The 24,031-nt window shown below is 41.2% G+C and overlaps 1 protein-coding gene across 1 annotated transcript; it reads right to left on the bottom strand.

Annotated features, from left to right (window-relative positions):
- Positions 1–1,941: 1,941 nt before the first annotated feature.
- SLC45A3 (solute carrier family 45 member 3) lies at positions 1,942–23,995 on the bottom strand. Its single transcript, XM_082244549.1, has 4 exons — positions 23,642–23,995; positions 6,904–7,722; positions 6,444–6,709; positions 1,942–2,378 (listed from the first exon to the last, which is right to left on the bottom strand). The coding sequence occupies exons 1-4, from the start codon at positions 23,811–23,813 to the stop codon at positions 1,983–1,985; spliced, it is 1,653 nt and encodes a 550-aa protein (XP_082100675.1). The 5' UTR covers positions 23,814–23,995; the 3' UTR covers positions 1,942–1,982.
- Between the last annotated feature and the right edge of the window lie 36 nt (positions 23,996–24,031).

Raw genomic sequence — 24,031 nt, 5'->3', positions numbered from 1 at the left:
ATAATTTATTTTGCATTCGTTGAAATTTGTTTCCATTGTGATTTGGAAATTTGGATACATCTGAATCTCCCAATAACGGAAATTTTATCAGATTTTTTTTTTTCGTGACCCCTAATGCAGACACTGTACCCTTCACCTGGGTGCATGGATAGGAACACCTGCTTAAATGAGGCCTTACAGCTGAAGTTTAGGTATGGCAATTTATACATAGTTACATTTCTCAAGCTTGGACCAATGTATATATGTATATGCCATACCTGTGAGATCCTCAAGGAAGATGGAAATTACTGTAATGGAACCACTACTACAGTGATTGCTGCTGGTATTTTGGGTCCTGTGCCTGAACGGCTATCCTGGGGCTCATTGAACACAGGAGGTTGTTTGCGCGGCAGGAGAGCCTTGCAGAGAACACTTTGCATTTCTCAATGAATGCAAAGTGTTCTTTGATTGGACAAGGTGGAGATTATGATGTCACCATCCCACCTCTCTAGCCTGTCCAATCAAAGAAGGCTTTACATTTATTGAGAAAATGCAATGTGTTCCCAGAACCCCGCCCATCACGAGCAACCAGCCTCCTGTGTTCACGATGCAGCAGGGCAGTCGCTTGGCACAGAACCTGGAAACTAGTAGGAATCACTGTAGTAGCAGAACCTACTACAGTGATTTACAGCTTTTACGGGGATCGCACAGGAATGGCACATACTGTACATACTTGCATTGGTCCAACAGTTACAACAGGTTTTTTTTTTTCCCTTTTTAGATAAAAGATTTTCATAAATAAAGGCTGATCATTGTAAGCACCCTTCTCGGTAGTAAATGGGTTTGTCTCAACCCTCTAACTGCTACATCTCCCGAACAGCTTATTCTGGTAAAAAACAACTTACTTTTTCTTACAGTTATATCAGGTGAATATAAAGGAAAGAAAGAAAACTATTGCAGCCACCACAAGCTGCAATATATGAAATGTTTGATTTTAGGTTTATTACCGCTTATGTTTTTATATATATGCTTTTATTTGGTTGCCACTGTTTACAACTCTTTTGTCTTGACCTTCTGCTTGCTCTGTGAATATATTTGTTTGCTACCAAGCTGAATCTCCAGCCATTCCTGACGTGACCTCCACTTTCCTGAGGGTTGCACAGTGGTGCTGTCTGCCATGCAAGGTCAATGGCTTTGAAGAAGACCAGACATTACTTGAGTCTGCTTTTTGAAGAGCCATCTGCTGGAGATACAGAGGGTTCACTGCAATCCATAACAGTATTCAATAATTATTCCACTTTATTAATACTTTAGAAGGAGGTGTTTACTTCAACACATCATAAATTCTTATTACCAATGGCAAAATAAAAACTTGGTAAACATATAGTTGTTGAAATTTTTAATAATATATTAAATCTGCAAAGTGGCATTCATTTAATATGTAACATACTTTAATATTCACAGTAAAAACACAGATTCTCCTTTCAAGCAAGCCTTCATGTAAATATCCAGCCTTCATTTATACCTTTACATTTATATTTCATATTTCAAACCTGTCATACATAAAGTATAACTAAAGGCACAACTTTTTCTTTAGTTTTGGTGCAGTGAGATTCAGGTTTTTTGAAGCTGTCTGTGCTCCCATTGGGGAGATTCACCCTCTTTATTTGTCCTGTTTACAATTATCATTGAAAGTAAAAGTAAAAGAAAATCCAAAACTTTGGGTTATCCCAAGAAAAGTAATAGAGAGATAATCTTCCAATGGGGACGCTAGTTTTGGTGACCTAAGGATCCCCAAGGAACTCCCTTAATTTTCAAAGATTTCCTCTCACTTCCTGTTTGCCTATGGGACAGGAAGTGAAGGGAAATTTCCGCAATGGGACACAGGTGGCCAAAAAAAAACAAAATCTGTCAACTGTTATAACCCTTCATTACTCTATCCAAAATGAAAAAAAAAAAAGTTTTGCCTATAGTTCTGTTTTAAGTAATTTTTGATGTTCTTGTTACAAAGCCGTTGTTTTCACCATATCGTTTTTGTCAAATATTACCTTATTTGAAAAATATACAGCTATCAATCCAAAGACTGCTGCAAAGGCAATATAAGCTGTGACTGTTTGTGTCTTTTGTACAATAAAACCCATTAGAAGAGAAGGGACCACCTGTGAGAGCAGACAGGCACTGTCAAGTATGGCTATGTCTAGGCAGATCCCGTGGTTTGGTGCAAGTGATTCTCCAACTGTAAGAGACCCATCACAGGAAGGACCAAGACACAAAGAAGAAGGATTTGCAGAGAAAAGTAAAACACCATTACTGTCCATTGCTTCTTTGATGAATGCAGGCTTTCTTTCCTTCTGTACTGTCTCATCCTCTGCCACATCCTTATATTTGGGGAGAAACACCTGTTGAATAGAACAGGACATGTTTTCATTTGCATATTATAAAGTAGCACAGTATAAGACTAACAATACATTTTTCCTTAGCATTTTATAGAGCAGTGTCAAATATATCTTCTATAATGATTTAAACCGAGAATTGGGACATGTGAGAAAGCTATTTCTGCACTTTCATTAACTTTTTGGGCTTTTAGCAGAAAGCAGAGGTACAAATCCTGCCACACACTCTGGTGATAGCCAAAGGCAGAGCTCGCTCACTCTTTTTATGGCTCCTTGTTTTAAATACACAACATAGTGTAGGGCACAGGCTGGACATAGAGGTTTTTATTTTTTTGCCAACACATTGTCCCCAGTAAAATGGAGGATGACTGGGTTATTTAGAGATAAATGTCAATTACATTACCACCACTATAAGTATGCAATGCTTACTGACTAACATGATGTGTCCCCACTTCACCACTACGCATGTGCACCACACTGACTGCCACTATACCCATGCACTTCTTGCCTGACCACCACTGGGTCCGTGTACTTCTTCAATGGCAGATACTGAATATTACAATTTTACTCATCCCCCATGCACTCCTTAATTCACCTCTACTGCACTCTGCACTTCTCCACGCACTTCCACTGCCCCCATGCACTTCAACTGACCATCACTGTACCCATACAATTCTCCAATAAGCATCACAACTGAAACAGGACACCACATATAACAAACTGCTGCTGTATGTACTGTATACTGTGCTATACAGTGCCTTGACAAAGGATTCATCCGCTTAAAATTTTCACATTTCGTCATGTTACAAACCAAAAATGTAAATGTATTTTATTTGGGATTTATGGAAGAGTGGCAAGAAGAAAACCATTGTTGAAAGAAAGACAAAGGAAGTCCCGTTTGCAGGAAGCCAAGTGGAGGTCACAGCAAGCATGGAAAAAGGTGCACTGGTTAGATGAGACCTAAATTTTGACTTTTTGGCATAAAAGCAAAACGCTATGTGTGGGGGAAAACTAACACTTCATATCACCCTGAACACACCATTTTTTTCTTCAGCAGGGACAGGGAAGCTGGTCAAAGTTGATAGGAAGATGGATGGAGCCAAACACAGGGCAATCTGAGAAGAGAGCCTGTTAGTTTGCAAAAGACTTGAGACTGGTGCAGAGGTTCACCTTTCAGCAGGACAAAGACCCTAAACATACAGCCAGAGCTACAATGGAATGGTTTAGTTCAAAGCATATTCATGTGTTAGAATGGCCCAGTCAAAGACCAGACCTAATTTCATTTGAGAATCCGTGGCAAGACTTAAAAATTTCTGTTCACAGAGGCTCTTCATCCAATCTGACAGAGCCTGAGCTATTTTGCATAGAGGAATGGGCAAAAATGTCAATCTCTAGATGTGCAAAGCTGGTAGAGACACAAACACAAAAGACTTGCAGCTGTAAATGCAGTAAAAGGTGGTTCTACAAAGTATTGACTCAGGGGGGCTGAATATAAATGCACGCTACACGTTTCAGATATTTGTAAAAAAAAATTTAAAAAACATTTATCATTTTCCTTCTACTTCATAATTGTGTGCCACTTTGTGTTGGTCTAATCACATAAAATCCCAATAAAATACATTAACGTTTTTGGTTGTAACATGACAAAATGTGGAAAATTTCAAGGGGTATGAATACTTTTTCAAGGCACTGTATATTAAATTCCTCATAAAAGAAGAAAATGGTCGCACACCACCATGGAATCCAATGAAGAAAAGTTCCTTTATTCACATAAGTGGTACAAGGTACAGCAGGGTAGGACAGTAGATGTGTTTCACATGACTTCTATGTTCTTGTTCACTGTGGTATGGCTTAAAACGGCTTTTGAACACATATGCCAGCATTTCCCTAGTGCCCTGAAAACTTTTTCAGTGATCTATGCATCCCTGAACATCCTTGGGGTGGGAGAGGTATACCGTGCATCGCACAAGGATCAACGTGTGCACCTAATGTAGATGTGGGCAAAGATGGAAGAGAAACTAAAACATCAAAAACCGAAGCAGGTTTGCGAAATCTAACTAACCCAAGAGCAACCAAGGATAAAATAATATGTGCTTATGCACATTTTGCACACAAATGCTAGAAGTCTGGTTATTAAAATGGAAGAAGTAGGACTTCTGATACTTTAAGCCATATTGTAAGTATGCAGTCCAATTTTCATCTCCAAACTTCAGGCAGGATGTCCTTGAACTGGAGAGAGTGCAGAGAATGGCAACAAAAGCAATAGGGGCTGGAGGACCTCAGTTATGAGGAACAACTACAACAATTAAACGTATTCTTCATAGAGAAGAGGTGCCTAAGTGTAAATTTCTTCATAAATGCCAAAATAAAGCACATGCAGTTCAGTACCTGGGACAATTACAGAACAGAAGAAACATTCTGCACTCCAGCATTAGAGGTTGTCCAAAGATAGCATGAAAGAAGAAAATATACCATGAAGAATAATATATATATAAAGAAATATACACTAGAACAATATTTAAAAAAAATAGACCATTTAGAGAAACCTAATAAATAGGTATTTTCATCTTAAAAATGTAATCCTAAACATTAAAATTATCAGTCCACCCAAAAGTATTTAAGTTTTTGCTTGATGATGAAGGTTTAAAACATATGACATTATTTAAATCTCCCAAGGACTTGTTGAGATTATTGGTTAGTTGGAGATTGTGACATCATCAGCACATCTCTCTGACTCATTGATAGAATACAAAGCTGCCTATAAACTAAGCACCACCCAGAACAACACTATTTTGTTCCAGGTATGAGATAGGAAGGGTCTTTTTTTGCACCCGGAACACAGTGATGTATATTGTATGTAGCCTCAGCTACATACAGTTCATACAGCACATCCAGTGGCCTGCACATGCTAGTGAGGGAAATAGTTTGTTTGGGCCAGCTTGGTCCAAACAAACTATTTAAACTGAAACTAAAGCTGGTTTCGTTTTAAGTTTATGTGTCTGTGCTGACCATTGGAGGGCGATCCCACTCTTCCCACTGGATGTTTTTTTTAGCTTATATTAAAGGAAATTCCTACAAGACTTACTGGAACGTGCAAAGGTGATATGAACTTCTAAGAGCTGAAATAAAGATAGAATGCAAATATTTCTAGGAACAGCTCAACAGCCTTTGCCAACAACTAATAAGTCAAATTTCGGTGAACTGACCTTTTATAACTGTAGTCAAATATTTTTTTTTATTTATGTATTTATTTTTTGGGATCTGGATAGTCTTAGAAAAAGTAAATAATTATGTAAAATTGTTATTGCTGCCTGTTTCCCAAATGGGAAGATTTCCCCTTCCATCCTGTCCCTTTAACAGCTTTAAAAGAAAAAAGGGGAGACGATAACCTCAGGCAGAAAAAAATATAAAATCTGACAGAGATCCCAATCCTTTCACTTTTTACTGAAAAAATGTGTTCTTTTGCAGTCTTTACTTCTTCTCACTGGAGAGATGTCCCATCACTTCCTGTCCTGAAGGAAAGTGAGGCTAAATCTCCCAAATAGATAAACACTGGAACAAAATTTTGACATGAGCCTTATATCTTCCCTATTACCAAAACTAAAAGGTTGGGCTTTGACTTCTTCATCCTGATTTATATTTCCTACTTGATTTGCGCTGTCTTATTGCATCACTAAGCTAATATCCTTCATATTATTAAAAACATCCCTGGCATGATGCTCATTTGGTAGTTTGCAATATTGTTAGCAGAAATTACTTTTGCTGTATTTAAATGTTCTGAACTACCAGTCTTTAAAATTTATTAGGTATAAGGATGGATCAAATGTGCCTGTAGATGGGATATATCAAGCATGGGAGATGACAGATTTCCACAGCGTTTTGAATTCTTAGGTTAAAACTCTATGAGCTATAACAATCATTTACATGTCTAGGTTTTCTTAAATGGTGCTGGGATTGTTTTTACTGATGATGATTGTATGAACTTTATTTAAAAGGCAAACCATGAATTATTGGACACTGAAAAGTATAGCTTCATGCACAGAGACTTGGTGTAACATGTTGGTGACTTACCTGACGGTTATGGTGATATAATGAAGTGAGAGTATAGGGCAGGATCTGAAGCACAGAGAATGGGATTCCTGTTATGGCAGCTGATGCGGTTACCATGATAACATTACTAGAAAAGCATATGACGACTGCAGCAACAGGTAGACAAGAGACACCAGCTAGGTAGACAAATCTTGTTCCAAATGTCCTAACCAGGTAATCCATAGAGGCTGAAAAGACTATTGATATCACAGACTGAAGAAAGAGGCCCAGACTTCCCATCCTGACTCCTAGTTGAGATTAGAAAAACAACAAAAATAAAGCAAATGCCATGCTGCTTGTGAGAATTAATATATACCGATTTAAGAGCAATTTCTAGAAAAGATAATGCTGCAGGATGAAGAGGAAATACGCAATAAAGATAAAATAGATTAAGAAAGTTTTGGTTTGTGAATATTTGTTTCTGATTTATCATTTTACTGACCTTCATCATAACGAAGTCTAGCCTCTGTGCCTGGTTCTGCTATTGGTACACCATGATACAGTCCTTCTCCAACAAAATCGGTATAAAACAGTATAAATGTCATAAGGCCCATCCAAGAGCATAGTTGTGCCACAAATAGGCGCGACAGAGCAATGGGCACCCCGCAACAAAATCTCCTCAATCGTGGAACCAAAGCACATGTACTTCTGAATGCAACAACCAAACGACAAAGATTGGATGGCAGAGTCCAAGGCTGACACACTTTCAGGCAAGTCCCCCATCTTCCTGTGTGCTCCAAAGAGATTTCCTGATGTACTGAATTCGTCCAGATCTCTTCTGAGACAAAGAATGTAGCAAATACACATCCAGAAAATATAATAAGCAGGAGTGTAAACAGAAATTGTTCCTGCCCTCCTAACTGCTGTGCCAGCCAGCTGCCACTCCAGTCCACAGAGGGTAATAAATAACCGATGCATGCACCTAGTCCAACTGTTAATGCATAGACTGAGAATGCCTTCCTGCAAGCCTCTCCTTCTGGGAAAAGGTCAGACAGTAAGGCTTCCAAAGGAGTAAAACAGACCTGTCCACAGGAATCCAGGAGGACAATTCCAAACACTAGGAAGGCCACCTCCATGCCAGCATGATGGCGACCGGTAAAACTGGCCAGATAGCTGGAATATGGGATAATAATGAGACTCAACATAACTCCAAAGCAAAGAATCCAGATGAAGGGACGGCGACGGCCATATCTGCTGTTCCACCGATCACTGGCTGAACCAATCAGGTGTACAACTAAAAGACCAAAAATTGGGCCAATACCTGAAAAAGAAAATTGTAACATTCATCATATTATTTAGGCATATGAACATGCATCACTTTGTCACAACTAAGCCAATATATACTGTAGATACAGTGGTTAAAATAAATAGTTGACCCCCTGCAGATTTTGTAAGTTTGCCCACTTAAAAGGAAATGGGTCTATACATTTTATTACAGGTGTATTTTGATCCCTAAGCAAAACATGACTTAGTACTTGGTGGAGAAACTCATGTTGGCAAGCACAGAGGTAAGACGTTTCTTGTTGTTGGTGATCAGGTTTGCACACATCTCTGGAGGGATTTTGTTCCACTCTTTTTTACAGATCTTCTCTAAATCCTTAGGGTTTCTTGGCTGTCATTGTTTTGGGTCATTGTCATGCTGAAAGACCCATCCAGGACCTATCTTCAGTGTTCTGGCTGAGGGAAGAAGGTTCTTATCCAAGATTTTACAATAGTCTGTACCTTTAGCAGAGAAACAGCCCCAAAGCATAATGTTTCCACCTCCGTGCTTGACTGTAGGGATGGTGTTCTTAGGGTCATAATCAGCATTTTTCTTCCTCCAAACACGTCGAGTTCACTTGCACAGTCATGCCAATAAACATCTGAATTATTCAGAGAAGGATTGGGAGGAAGCGCTGTGGTTGGATGTGACCAAAATTAAGCTCTTTGGCATTAACTCGACTCTTTGTTTTGAGGAAGAAAAATGTTGACTATGACCTTAAGAACAGCATCCCTGCACTCAAGCACAGTGGTGGTAACATGATGCTTTGGGGCTGTTTCTCTGCTAAAGGTACAGGCCTGACTTTGCCGCATTGAGGGGCCAATAGACAGGGCCATGTATTGTAAAATCTTGGATGAGAACCTTCTTCTAAAGTAGGGTCCTGGATGGGTATTTCCTCATGAAAATGACCCAAAACATACCGCCAAGGCAACAAAGGAGTTGGCTCAAGAAGTACAGGAAGTGATAAGAAATTTTCCCAATGGGATAGGAAAAAAAAAACCACATGGGTTTAATCCCTCCCACGCTGTTTAAAAAAAAAAAGGGTTTTGAATTTAAACGAACTTTAAATTTAGGCAGTCAATCCAAACATAACTGACATTATAGGTTGTCTTATTAACATTTTATGTGTATCCCTCAGAGTTACTTTTAGAGTGGTTGGGTCGCTTTAAAGTGCTTCTAAATTCACAAGGTTTTTACCTTAATGCAAAACATGCCATAAGGTAAAAAACCTTTCGCTGTCTGCTTCCCTCCCTCCCTAAATACTAACCTGAGTCCTTTATTGATCCAGCGCTGTGCCTGTCTACAGCGCACTGCTCTTTCTCCCTAGTCTCACAGGGCAGATTGATACCAGTGGGAACCATTGGCTCTTGCTGCTGTCAATTAAATCCAGTAGGGAGGGAGTGGCGTTCAGGGCTGAACTGTGCTCTGTTTGTCTATGGAGGGAGTGAGCCCGCATGTCTGCCCCCATAGCAGCTGAGACAAAAGAGAAGAAGTGGACAGCGCCAGTGGGGAACCAAGAAGTGGAGGTTTGGGGTCGCTCTGTGCAATACCAGTACACAAAGCAGGTACAGTATCTCACAAAAGTGAGTACACCCCTCACATTTTTGTAAATATGTTATTATATATTTTCATGTGACAGCACTGAAGAAATGACACTTTGCTACAATGTAAAGTAGTGAGTGTACAGCTTGTATAACGGTCTAAATTTGCTGTCCCCCCAAAATAACTCAACACACAGCCATTAATGTCTAAACCACTAGCAACAAAACTTAGTACACCCCTAATTGAAAACCTCCAAATTGGACCCAAAGTGTCAATATTTTGTGTGGCCACCATTATTTTCCAGCACTGCCTTAACCCTCTCGGGCAATGAGTTAACCAGAGCTTCACAGGTTGCCACTGGAGTCCTCTTCCACTCCTCCATGACGACATCACGGAGCTGGTGGATGTTAGAGACCTTGCACTCCTCCACCTTCCGTTTGAGGATGCTCAATAGAGGCATGCTTGGCCAGTCCATCACCTTTACCCTCAGCTTTTTTTACAAGGCAGTGGTCATCTTGGAGGTGTACTTGGGGTCATTATCATGTTGGAATACTGCCCTGCAGCCTAGTCTCCGAAGAGAGGGGATCATGCTCTGCTTCAGTATGTCACAGTACATGTTGGCATTCATGGTTCCCTCAATGAACTGTAGCTCCCCAGTGCCGGCAGCACTCATGCAACCCCAGTCCATGACACTCCCACCACCATGCTTGACTGTAGGCAAGACACACTTGTCTTTGTACTCCTCACCTGGCTGCCACTACACAGGCTTGACACCATCTGAACCAAATACGTTTATCTTGCCCTCATCAGACCACAGGACATGGTTCCAGTAATCCATGTCCTTATTCTGTTTGTCTTCAGCAAACTGTTTGCGGTCTTTCTTGTGCATCAGCTTTAGAAGAGGCTTCCTTCTGGGACGACAGCCATGCAGAACAATTTGATGCAGTGTGCGGCATATGGTCTGAGCACTGACAGGCTGACCTCCCACCCCTTCAACCTCTGCAGCAATGTTGGCAGCACTAATTTGTCTATTTCCCAAAGACAACTCATGGATATAACACTGAGCATGTGCACTCAACTTCTTTGGTTAACCATGGCGAGGCCTGTTCTGAGTATAACCTGTCCCGTTAAACTGCTGCATGGTCTTGGCCACTGTGCTGCAGCTCAGTTTCAGGGTCTTGGCAACTTTCTTATATATTCTTATGTAGAGCAACAATTTGTTTTTAAGATCCTCAGATCCTCTTTGCCTTGAGGTGCCATGTTGAACTTCCAGTGACCAGTATGAGAGAGTGAGAGCGATAACACCAAATTTAACACACCTGCTCCCCATTCACACCTGAGACCTTGTACCACTAACGAGTCACATGACACCGGGGAGGGAAAATGTTTAATTGGGCCCAATTTTAACATTTTTACTTACGGGTGTACTCACTTTTGTTGCCAGTGGTTTAGACATTAATGGCTGTGTGTTGAGTTATTTTGAGGGGACAGCAAATTTACACTGTTATACAAGTTGTACACTCACTACTTTACATTGTAGCAAAGTGTAATTTCTTCAGTGCTGTCACATGAAAAGATATATTAAATATTTACAAAAATGTTAGGGGAGTACTCACTTTTGCGAGATACTGTAGGTATAAACCTCTTTTTTATTTAATCAGTTCTGGACCATAAGGATTTGCCCCCTTAATGACCAGGCCATTTTTTGTGATTCTGCACTGCGTTATTTTAACGGAAAATAACGCGACGCTGTACCTAAATAAAATTGATGTTTTTTCCCCCCTCAAATAGAGATTTTTTTGCTGGTATTTGATCACCTGTGCGATTTTTATTTTTTGCGCTCGAAACAAAAATTGGCGACATTTCTGGAAAAAAAAAAACAATATTTTTCACATTCTAATATATATATTATCCCTCCAAAATGTAAAAATCTTATTTTTTCATCCTTTTAGACCAATTTGTATTCTGCTACATATTTTTGGTAAAATAAAAATGGTGTGTGGAAGGTGCCAGTAGGGCAGTGGATGGTGTGTGGACAGTGTCAGTAGGGCAGTGGATGGTGTGTGGAAGGTGCCAGTAGGGCAGTGGATGGTGTGTGGACAGTGTCAGTAGGGCAGTGGATGGTATGTGGACAGTGTCAGTAGGGCAGTGAATGGTGTGTGGACTGTGTCAGTAGGGCAGTGGATGGTGTGTGGACAGTGTCAGTAGAGCAGTCAATGGTGTGTGGACAGTGTCAGTAGGGGAGTGGATGATGTGTGGACTGTGTCAGTAGGGCAGTGAATGGTGTGTGGACAGTGTCAGTAGGGCAGTGGATGGTGTGTGGACAGTTTCAGTAGGGCAGTGAATGGTGTGTGGACAGTGTCAGTAGGGCAGTGAGTGAATGGTGTGTGGACCGTGTCAGTAGGGCAGTGAATGGTGTGCGTACCATGTCAGTAGGGCAGTGGATGGTGTGTGGACAGTGTCAGTAGGGCAGTAGATGGTGTGTGGACAGTGTCAGTAGGGCAGTGGATGGTGTGTGGACAGTGTCAGTAGGGCAGTGGATGGTGTGTGGATGGTGCCAGTAGGGCAGTGGATGGTGTATGGACAGTGTCAGTAGGGCAGTGGATGGTGTGTTGACAGTTTCAGTAGGGCAGTGAACGGTATGTGGACAGTGTCAGTAGGGCAGTGAACGGTATGTGGACAGTGTCAGTAGGGCAGTGAATGGTGTGTGGACTGTGTCAGTAGGGCAGTGGATGGTGTGTGGACAGTGTCAGTAGGGCAGTGGATGGTGTGTGGATGGTGCCAGTAGGGCAGTGGATGGTGTATGGACAGTGTCAGTAGGGCAGTGGATGGTGTGTTGACAGTTTCAGTAGGGCAGTGAACGGTATGTGGACAGTGTCAGTAGGGCAGTGAACGGTATGTGGACAGTGTCAGTAGGGCAGTGAATGGTGTGTGGACTGTGTCAGTAGGGCAGTGGATGGTGTGTGGACAGTGTCAGTAGAGCAGTGGATGGTATGTGGACTGTGTCAGTAGGGCAGTGGATGGTGTGTGGACTGTGTCAGTAGGGCAGTGGATGGTGTATGAACAGTGTCAGTAGAGCAGTCAATGGTGTGTGGACAGTGTCAGTAGGGGAGTGGATGATGTGTGGACAGTGTCAGTAGGGCAGTGGATGGTGTGTGGACAGTGTTTAGTAGGGCAGTGAATGGTGTGTGGGGTCAGAGGACAGTGTCAGTAGAGCAGTTGACAATATCAGTATGACAGTGGATGGTGTCAGTCAGTAGAGCAGTGGATGATGTTAGTAGAGCAGTGGATGCTACTAGTAGGGCAGAGGTTGGTGTTAGTAGGGCAGAGGTTGGTGTTAGTAGGGCAGAGGGTAGTGTCAGTAGTTCTTTATTTTAATTTTTTAAAATAATGTTTTTTTACAATTTGGAGGGCTTTGGTGGGATATCAGGTGTGTAAACAGAACCTTTGAGACAGAGAAAGGAGATTGAGGACACAGGTGCACAGAATTAATAAACAGGAATAGCTCTGTACACAGCTTTATTAACAAACTAAAGCATAGTAAACACAGTTTTCTATGCTTCAGTTATAAATTAAAACAGTGGTTGATCGGTACTGAACACTAAGTATGTCGTTCATGACATATTTACTGACCCCTTCCCCCCTCTCCTTCCTGAACATGGTAAAAATGTAAACTTTGCCTTAAACTGTTCAGTCACAGGTTCTGAGCCGGGAGGTAACCTAAGTGTATTTGGTTAGTAGGGATGAGCTCAGACATGTTCAGATCTGATTCCAAACCCACTTGAGAGATCCCACCAGGATTTATTGTATCTGGCCAATCATAAGTGTCTCAGGGCAGCATTCACATACTCTTTATGTATGTGGCTCCGGGATGGTGAATGCCTCAGTTGCTAATGATTGGCAGGGTACAGATGACATAAAACAAAAGAAGAAGGTGCATATTCGAGTATAGTACATTTGAATCTGCACCCTCTTCTTTTGTTTTATGTGCTGTTCTGCCAGATCTTTTAGAGGAGCTGCGGTGAAGGTGTTTGGACACACAGAGCTGTGGCTCGGCTCGGGTGCCCCATAGCAAGCTGCTTGCAGTGGGGGCACTCGATAGGAGGGAGGGGCCAAGAGAGCCAGCCTAGGAACTCAAGAAAAGGAGGATCTGGGCTGCTCTGTGCAAAACCAACTTCACAGAGCAGGTAACTATAACATGAAAAACAACAGAGACTCTACAATCACTTAAAAAAAAGTTGATAGCTTTTTTTTTTTGTAAGAACAAATCAAAACCAGCCAACGGGACATATTTTCAAATTAAAATCCATGACTGATTTTGCTTATCTTTATATTTTATATCTTTTTATTATTTTGTCTATGTTTGCAGCTGTTACTTGATAGTAAGCGGTGGTGCATAGCTAACTTCTAACCAGTTTTTCAAGGTTTTTTGTCTAACTGTATTTTATCTAATGCATATCGGATTACTTTATATACTGTGACCAAGATGCACAAGCTTACATTTTTCAACATTCACTTTGCTTGCCTTTTAACTACCTATTTAGACATTTTTAAATTGTAAAACGTTTGTTTTATTTTGTGTTATCAGTAAAAACTCGATATTACTTTTTCAACTAGACTCAATAAACTGAGTACCCTTGCTGGTGGAAGATCACTACTCATTTTGGATTTTTCCCTAGTCCTTGCATTGTCAGCTTCTATGTCAGGGTAATATAAGGAACAGTATCAAATATATTTATGGATGAATCTGGAAAATAAATGTATTATTATGTAGCACTGCCCCCTAAAGAAATGCTGGATATAACACTTTCTGGATTCCCCTGGCTTACCCGTAGCAACTGGTTGCAGAAACGTATCACTTTAGGTACTTTGCTCAGTCAATGATCAGTCCAGGGGATGTTGTTTTGTAGTTTTATTTAGAACTTGGATAGGAGAAGGGATGAGTGAGACACTCCAACTAATAACTATTCACAGTATTTAGGACAACTGACTTTAAGATGCGGCAAGGCTGCTGCTTCACTCTGCACTGAAATGAAGATACTTTAAGTGTTCCTGCTTGTAATGGGATCGTAGGCAGTGCTGATGTGATGTCCTCTCCAGGATAACTGAAAAAACCGTTGGAGTGCTGCCCATATTTATAGGGAAATTATTGGAATTTTTTGGGATTTTATTGGCTAATTCTTAATGCCCTATCCTAGACTAGTAATTAAATTTAGCCAATCAAATACTGCTATTTTCAAACCTTTAACTACCTGAGTTATCATCTTATTATTTAACTGCCACGATCCCATAAGGAAAAGGGGAGCCTAATACAGGCATATCCCCTTTTCCCCCCATTCTCTTCAGGGTTCTAAACTCGGCACCCCTTTCTCTCTCACTGTGTGTGCTGACACCCGTCCACTGACTCTATCCTCTGGAGTGGTCCCCTTCCTGGGCAGACCCCCGGGCAAGTTGTTCTGTACTCACGGACACTGTTTTTCCAGAGTCACTGTTGCCTCCAACTCCACCAGTCAGCTTTTCTGGACCTCTGGATTCAGCCCTACACTCTGGTTCACCAGACCGACTGCCTGTGACCACCATCTACAGCTACAGAAGGAGAGACAGCAGTCACCCTCCTTCTGGGACCTGGCTTTCCGCCCAAAGACGCCTTGCCACATGTGCCCTTGGCTTTTATTACCCTATCCCTCATGGGATAGATATTAAAGCCTGTGTCACTGGTTGGGTTTCCTCCACTGTCCAACGTGCCTTACTATTGGACACAGTGGGGACACTCCCTCAGCCCAGTTGAATCCCACACAGGGCACATGGAACAGGCCTAAATGTAAATCTTGCTCCCTGATAAGCAGAAAGCACATACCTTTAGGCTGTTATTCTGCTTATAAGCAGCCAGAACCAAAAACTATACTGCCTATCTGGCACCTGACTAGAAGGCTGCTACAAACTATTTTCTACAAATAATAAATATAATCCTTTTATTAACCTTAATTGCGGCAACATCGCGCAAACAACGCATGATGCTCAAAAAAGGTACAAGAGCTTCTTTGGGGCATCATGCGTTGTTTGCGCGATGTTACTGCGATTTGGCAGGCGGAAATCGCGGCAACATCGCACAGCGTTTGGGGTGCTATTGCAAATCACGGGCAACGCACAGGCGTCCCACGATTTACAATGATTTCCGGATCGCGGGCAGAATCGCAGTTATTCTGCCTGCGATCGCTACGCTCACATGTGAACGTAGCCTAAAGTGCACCTGTCACCAGAGACTGCCATCAGTACCGCCGTGCACCATCGCCCATCACCTGTCACCCATCGGTGACCATCACCCGTCACCTGTCACCCCATCAATTACTGTCACCTGTCACCCCATCAGTCATCGTCACCTGTCACCCCATCAGTGATCGTCACTTGTCACCCCATCAATCATCGTCACTTGTCACCCCTTCAGTGATCGTCATCTGTCACCCCATCAATCATCGTCACTTGTCACCCCATCAGTGATCGTCATCTGTCACCCCATCGATCATCGTCACCTGTCACCTCATCAGTGATCGTCATCTGTCAGCCCATCAATCATCATCACCTGTCACCCCATCAGTCATCGTCACCTGTCACCCCATCAGTCATCGTCATCTGTCACCCCATCAGTCATCGTCATCTGTCACCCCATCAGTCATCGTCACCTGTCACCCCATCAGTCATCGTCACCTGTCAACCCATCAGTCATCGTCATCTGTCAACCCATCAGTCATCGTCATCTGTCAGCCCTTTAGGTGCCCGTCACCTGCCACCTATCAGTCACCTTCCACCCATCAGTGATCATCCGCAGTCAACCGTCACCCGTCGCACAGGCCATCACAGCCAGCATGTCAAAAAGGATGTACAGCAGCGAGGAGGCCCTTCAGGTCCTCTCCATGACTGATGAGAGCACCGGGGAGCTCTCATCAGTATCCGAATCCAATTCCGAATCCGATACGGAATTTGAAATCGCTAATAGTAGCGGATCGGAGATGGACTCGGACTATTCCTGTACACTTTCCTTTATAGAATGTATTTTGGGATGCAATTTTTGCTATATACATGCAACCACTTACCGACCGCCTAACGACTATATACGTTGGCCATTAAAAGCTAAATACTGGGGTTATAGCAGCAGATAGCTGCCATAACCCCGGTATTTTTTTAAACGGCGGGCGGTCGGCTTTCAGATAAGGGTGGTCCCAGTGGCGGATTCGCCGCGGAATTACCTTTACGGTGCAGGGGAAAAGGTGCCCCTCCCGCCACGTCCCAGATGTTTTCTCAGCTTACCGGACCCGCCGGCAGCGGGGAAAACTATCCGGACCCGGATCCTCAGAGACAGGAAGTCGAGTGAGGGCAAGATGGCCCTCACTCGACTCTATGGTCTTGGAGGACCGGAGCTACGTCAAAAGTCATTGCCTAGCAACCAGTTAAAAGGGCAATTTTTTTTTTTTATTTTTCAACAATTTTTTTCTCTTTTTTAGTGTAGCTGTGAGGTGTGAGGTATTTTTGACCCCAGAGCTCACAATAAAGAGGACCTGTCATGCCTATTGCTATTACAAGGGATGTTTACATTCCTTGTAATAGGAATAAAAATGATCAAAACATTTTTTTTTTTAAAAGTGTGTAAAAATAAAAAAATAATAAATAAAATAAATAGGGGAAAAAAAAATGTAAGCGCCCTGTCCCCGTTAGCTCACGCGCAGAAGCGACTGAAAACGCAAGTCTCGCTCACATATGTAAACGGTGTTCAAACCACACATGTGAGGTATCGCCGCGTTCGTTAGAGCGAGAGCAATAATTTGAGCCCTAGACCTTCTCTGTAACTCTAAGCTGGTAACCTGTAGAAATTTTTAAAATGTTGCCTATGGGGATTTTTAAGTACCAATGTTTGGCGCCATTCTGTGAGCATGCGCAATTTTAAAGCATGACATGTTGGGTATCTAATTACTCGGCGTAACATTATCTTTCACATTATGGAAAAAAATTGGGCTAAATTTACTGTTTTCTTATTTTTTAATTAAAAAAAGTGAATTTTTTTCAAAAAAATTGCATTTGTCACAACACCCTTATTTTGCATTTGGAAGACTGCTTCGCAAATATAGTGTGATAAAAAATATTGAAACGATCTCCATTTTATTATATGTATGGGTGGTTCCTGCGCTATCTGAGGTAGTGTGTATTTTTCTTCTTACTGCTGCACCACGGTACTGGTACCAGGAACCAGTTAATACAGGTTAAAATAGTGTGGGTTTGTGGCGCGCTTCAGAAGTGAAAATATAAATTATTTATAAAACGATGTGAATATATATATTTAATAATTGGGTAAAACCGTGTTCTTTTTTGCTGGGAGTAGGTGGTCACTTAAAAGTATAAACGTGATTATATATAGTGCAAAATATGAATAAATAAATCCAATATGCCTCTATATTGTGTTGACTATATATGACAAAGTGCTGGGTGCTTGTATTTCTTAAAGATGTCAATAAATAAATAAAAAAAATGTAAATATTTCTTCAGAATCAATCAAAGGTGCTGTGTGCTTTCACTCTTCACTCTTCAATCTAAATATTTATAAATTAATAAAGTGCAGTTTTCATAGTGTCCATATAAAAGAATCCGAAATAAGGTGCAATTCCATTCAATATCTTCAAAGGGAATAAAAGTGCTCTCATGCAAAATAAGGGTGTTGTGACTTGCTGCCTCTACTAGGTGTTCTAGACTCTCACCTTAATAAGGTGTATATTGCACCTGTTATATAGCTTAGCCTCCGGGTAAATGGTTAAGGGCTTTCGCTCATTCCGATATCCTGTTATAGCCTCCGGGTAGTATTTCCTGTCCTGTCCGTTTCTGGGGTGTTAACACTTTATGGCGTCCTTAACTCCTTATCGTACCTCGGGCTCAGTAAGCATAAAGGGACATCATGGTGCAGTATATCAAACCAGTTTATTGTTAAAAAAGTTAGTTGCACTTACATTTAGCAGGTATTTTGTTCGCAAAGAATGTACAAATGCAGCGTTGGGAGTGCTTCGCTCCGATCTCTAACGTCACTTCCGGTAGTCTGACGGCTCCTCCTACGCGTTACGTCACGTCACGTCACGTGACTTCCTCAGGGAACAACGGACAGGACAGGAAATACCCGGAGGCTATAACAGGATATCGGAATGAGCGAAAGCCCTTAACCATTTACCCGGAGGCTAAGCTATATAACAGGCGCAATATACACCTTATTAAGGTGAGAGTCTAGAACACCTAGATGTGACACCTGGTAGAGGCAGCAAGTCACAACACCCTTATTTTGCATGAGAGCACTTTTATTCCCTTTGAAGACATTGAATGGAATTGCACCTTATTTCGGATTCTTTTATATGGACACTATGAACACTGCACTTTATTAATTTATAAATATTTAGATTGAAGAGTGAAAGCACACAGCACCTTTGATTGATTCTGAAGAAATATTTACATTTTTTTTATTTATTTATTGACATCTTTAAGAAATACAAGCACCCAGCACTTTGTCATATATAGTCAACACAATATAGAGGCATATTGGATTTATTTATTTATATTTTGCACTATATATAATCACGTTTATACTTTTAAGTGACCACCTACTCCCAGCAAAAAAGAACACGGTTTTACCCAATTATTAAATATATATATTCACATCGTTTTATAAATAATTTATATTTTCACTTCTGAAGCGCGCCACAAACCCACATTATTTTGATCTCCATTTTATTCTCTAGGGTCTCTTCTAAAAAAAAATATATAATGTTTGGGGGTTCTAAGTAGTTTTCTAGCAAAAAAATTGATTTTAGCTTGTAAACACCAAGTGTCAAAAATAGGCCCAGTCTTAAAGTGGATAAATGGACAACTTTGTGTTAAGTGCTACTTGGATGTTGGGCCTCTGTATGTGGCTAGGCTGTGTAAAAGTGTTACACATGTGGTATCGCCATACTCAGGAGGAATAGCAGAATGTATTTTGGGGTGCAATTTTTGCTATGTACATGCTATGTGTTAGAAATATTGCATAAATGGACAGCTTTGTGTAAAAAAAAATGCGTTTTTATTTTCTTTCCACATTTTCCAAAAACTAGTGGAAAAAAAATGACATATTCAAAAGACTCATTATGCCTCAAAAATTATACGTTGGGCTGTTTGCTTTCCAAAATAGGGTCATTTTATGGAGGTTTCCATTGTCCTGGTGCTACAGGGCCTTCAAAAGTGCGATAGGTTGTCAGGAAATTATATGTGTAATTTGTGCTCCTAGAATGCCGGACGGTGCTACTTGGATGTTAGGCCTCTGTATGTGGTCAGGCTGTGAAAAAGTCTCACACATGTGGTATTGACATAATCAGGAGGAGTAGCAGAATGTATTTTGGGGTGCAATTTTTGCTATGTACATGCTATGTGTTGAAAATATTTCATAAATGGACAACTTTGTGTAAAAAAAAATGCATTTTCATTTTCTTTCCACAGTTTCCAAAAACGTGTGGAAAAAAATGACACGTTCAAAAGACTCATTATGCCTCAAAAATTATACGTTGCAGTGTTTGCTTTCCAAAATGGGGTCATTTGCCGGGCGGTACTACTTGAATGTTAGGCCTCTGTATGTGGCTAGGCTGTGAAAAAGTCTCACACATGTGGTATTGCCATACTCAGGAGGAGTAGTAGAATGTGTTTTGGGGTGTAGTTGCAAGTATACATATGCTGTGTGAGAGAAATAACCTGTTAATACGTCAATTTGTAAAAAAAAAAATCTTAATTTTGCAAAGAATTGTGGGAAAAAAATTACAACTTCAAAAAACTCACCATGCCCCTTATTAAATACCTTGGAATGTCTACTTTCCAAAAAGGGGTCATTTGGGGGTATTTGTACTTTCCTGACTTTTTAGTGTCTCAAGAAATGAGTACAGTAAATCAGGTGTGATCAAGTGTGATCAATTTTCAATGATTAGCGCCATAACTCGTGGACTCTATAACTTTCACAAAGACCAAATAATATACACTTATTTGGGTTATTTTTACCAAAGATAAGTAGCAGTATACATTTTGGCCAAAATTTGTGAAGAAAAATTACTAATTTACAAAATTTTATGACAGAAAAAATTAGTTTTTTCACAATATTTTCAGTCTTTTTTTATTTATAGCACAAAAAATAAGAAAAAAACAGTAGTGAAAAAATACCATCAAAAGAAAGCTCTATTTGTGTGAAAAAAGGGACACAGTTTTTTATGGGTACAGTGTTGCATGACTGAGTAATTGTCATTCAAAGTGTGAGAGCGCTGAAAGCTGAAAATTGGTCTGGGCAGGAAGGGGGTGAAAGTGCACTGTAGGCAAGTGGTTAAAGTGTCAATAAAACCAAATAAATAAAAGACTGTCAATATATGCTGCATTACATTCTGTTCATACTCATTCAGGTACTAGAGAATTATTTTTCTCTATGCTGCAAAAAAATTGTTGATCATGCCGTTTGCTGTCCCTCCCACCCATCTGTGTCCCTTCGGCAGCCTGTGATTGTGTAGAGCGGCCGTTGCCACAGCTAGTTTGCATTCTTCCTTTCTTTAAATTAGTAAGAAAATCCACTAACTGCATTTCACAATTGCCGAGCTGGGGACCGGGCTAAGCTGGAGCAGGTCACATGTCCTGTGACATTACCAGGCCCTCCACCCCAGACTGTGAAAAGTGGATTGGAACTGTCAGTCAAGAATTTCACCACCGTAAGGCAATGGTGGGTGGATTAGTTCCTTGACTGACAACTTCCACTCTGGATTTGCATGGCCTGGGGAGGAACCTGGTGACATTGCAAGACTTTTGACCCGCTTTAGCTTAGCCCTGCCCCAAGCTGGTTTGTGCTGCAGGGGGAAAAAAAAGGCATGTGACCCAAATTGAAAAAGGAGAAAATAGTACTTTTTGCTTTTATTCATAAAGTAGTTTGCTTGTAATGAATGCCTGCTGGTGTGCCCTGTTGGTGTGATGCTGTATAGTATTAGGGGTTTGAATCATTGTAATGTATAGTAAATTCATAGTTTTATCACACAATATATTAAAATCAGTTTGTTTAAAAGAATAGTAAATTAACCCCTCCATGTATAAAACAACACATTAAGTAGTTTAGTATAGACAAACAGTCAGCAAATCATTTATTTAACCACTTGCCGACCACCCGCCGCAGATATACTGCGGCGGGCTGGCTCGGCTGTGCGAACCGACGTATAGGTACATCGGTTCGCGGGAGCGCTCCTGAGGGCATGTGCGCGCCCCCATTAGGCAGCGGGGAAGCCGATCCACAGGGCCAGTGGCCACGATTGCCGTCAGGCACCCGCGATCACTCCCTATGGAGAGAGAGTGACGGTCTGCTGTTGTAAACACAGCAGACCATTGTTCTCTCTGGAATGAACACAGAGCGCCTGTGATCCTCCTATTTAGGATCACAGGTCTCTGTGCTGGATCCACAAGTCCCTCCCCCATACAGTTAGAAAACACCCCCTAGGCCCCTGGGTTAACCCCTTCCCTGCTAGTGCCATTATTACAGTAACAGAGCATTTTTTTAGCACTGATTACTGTAGTAATGTCACTGGTCCCCCCAAAAGTGTCAAAAATGTCAGTTAGGGGTCCGATCCGTCTGCCGCAATGTTGCAGTCCCGCTAAAAAATGGCAGATTTCCGCCATTACCAGTAAAAAAAAAAAAAAATAAAATAAAAATGACATACATCTTTCCCCTAGTTTGTAGACGCGATAACTTTTGCGCAAAGCAATCATAATAAGCCTATTGGGATTTTTTTTACCAAAAATATGTAGCAGAATACAAATTGGCCTAAAATGATGAAAAATTTTGATTTTTACATTTTTTTTTTATTGGGAATGTTAAAAAGCAGAATGTGAAAAAAATAAAAATCGCACAGGTGATCAAATACCACCAAAAGAAAGCTCTGTTTGTGGGAACAAAAGGACATCAATTTTATTGGGGAACAGCATTGCTCGACCACACAATTGTCCGTTAAAGTAACGCAGTGCCGAATCGCAAAAATTGGCCTGGTCATTAAGGGGGCAAAACCTTTTGGGACTAAAGTAGTTAAAGTAGAAGATAGGCTTTTACAAACTCCATTCCATCAATATATCACTAAATTTGCAATTTGTACTGGTATTCAGCTATCCATGATTTACATATAGAAAACCCTTGTAAATAACTTTGAATCCATTCATTATTGCCACGTGAGCACAGAAACCTTTATTACTCTTCTTCTTGTGGGGGCAGTTGGCAGGATCTATTGATGCTGAGAGGCTAGGAGTAGCGGCAAAGCAGCAAGTAAAGTATCTGTTGGCCAACAACTCCTCTGCTAAGTTGGACACAGTGACGTGATGATTATTATTATACAGGATTTTTGTATAGGTAAATGACGAGAAAGGAATCGGTAACGTTCTGCTGTGCAGACTTGTAATTTAACTAGAAATTACAAGTTTGAGATTTCTAAGTATGATAAGGATAGCTTAATCTTTATTTAAGGAACTTTTGCATTTTACCTGGATTTTGAGTGTCAATGAATGTAGATTGCAACATTTGGACCTGTTTAAAGCGGAGTTCCGGCCTCAGAAAATTTTCTCCGATAAAAAAGCCCCGCAACAGTCTGGGCTAGTGCATTTCACAATGATAGCCTCTGAACCGTCCCCGGGCTCACTTACCTTTTAGAAGAAATACTTACCTTGAAAATGTCTTTTTCAGCACTGCCATCTCAGGTGTGGGCAGCTGAAGCCAGAGCGTCCTTTTCGGTGACGTCGGAGTCCCAGAATGCCCTGCTCGTCACTTCCAGTGCAGGCGCGTCATCCCTGAACAGCTTCTGGGCGTGCCCAGAAGCTATTTAGCAGGGAATGACGCGCCTGCACCGGAAGTGACGAGCGGGGCCGGTGCAGGCGCATTGACTCCTGGGAGCGATGACGTTCAGCTCCCAGGAGTCAATGCAAGCAGGAAGTCACGGCGCCGCCGCAGAGGGAGGAAGAGGAAGGAAGGTAAGTATAATTTCTTCAAAAACAAGGTAAGTAAAGCAAAAAAAAAATCGTGATTATCCAATTCTTTTTCAGGTTGCTTAGAGCAAGCGGATGTCAAATTTTCGTTTTGAGTCTGGAACTCCCCTTTAATGTTTCATTTACATTACTTTGCATTTTCATTGTTTATTGTTGTAGCTAATAAGCAGTGAAAAGTAATTGGTTAACAAGAAGAATGTTCTTTATCTACTTGAGATAACACATAAAAAGTCCCAAACAAATCCTCCTTTTTTATTGTGATAACGCCTGTCCAAGGTGGGTGTGACTTCACTCTACAATTACAAATTGTGCATAGGTTACCTGGTATACATACCTAGTACCATGGTCATGAATTTTTCCTCCACTCCAGCTTCAAGAAGCAATGGTGGCACAAAGGAGACCCCAGCTGCCAAACAAACTTCCAGACCACATGTTAGAGAGTTCACCAGAAATAGTTGTGCTTGAGGACCCTTTAGGTAGTCCCTGAAACCCGGCATATGCATCATGTCTTCTACCGTAGGGGGTTTTTACATGTTAATTCTGCTTAGAGCCCTAAATACACATCTCACAAGTCTTCTGCAGCTGTGTTCTTCCTGATATAACCCCATTTCTAATGCAGGAATCCACACATTAAAAGTTGGTTGTTTCTTATGCAGTTTACCATCCTGAAGTGAGACGTTTTTGCAAATCTTCATAAGCTCATATGCAACATTATCACCTGAAA

Source organism: Pelophylax lessonae, assembly GCF_965119305.1.
Source record: "Pelophylax lessonae genome assembly, chromosome: 2".
NCBI classification, from domain to species: Eukaryota; Metazoa; Chordata; class Amphibia; order Anura; family Ranidae; genus Pelophylax; species Pelophylax lessonae.
This window is presented reverse-complemented; position numbering and strand designations above follow the sequence as displayed.

Bases quoted from the DNA above. Each gene is read 5' to 3' on its own strand.
- SLC45A3 (XM_082244549.1), bottom strand. From the start codon at position 23,813: ATGATGCATATGCCGGGTTTCAGGGACTACCTAAAGGGTCCTCAAGCA. The intron at 7,723-23,641 runs GTATGTATACCA...TTTCTTTTTCAG, and splicing joins ATTCATGACCATGGTACTAG to GTATTGGCCCAATTTTTGGT. The intron at 2,379-6,443 runs GTAAGTCACCAA...TCTATTCAACAG, and splicing joins TATATCACCATAACCGTCAG to GTGTTTCTCCCCAAATATAA.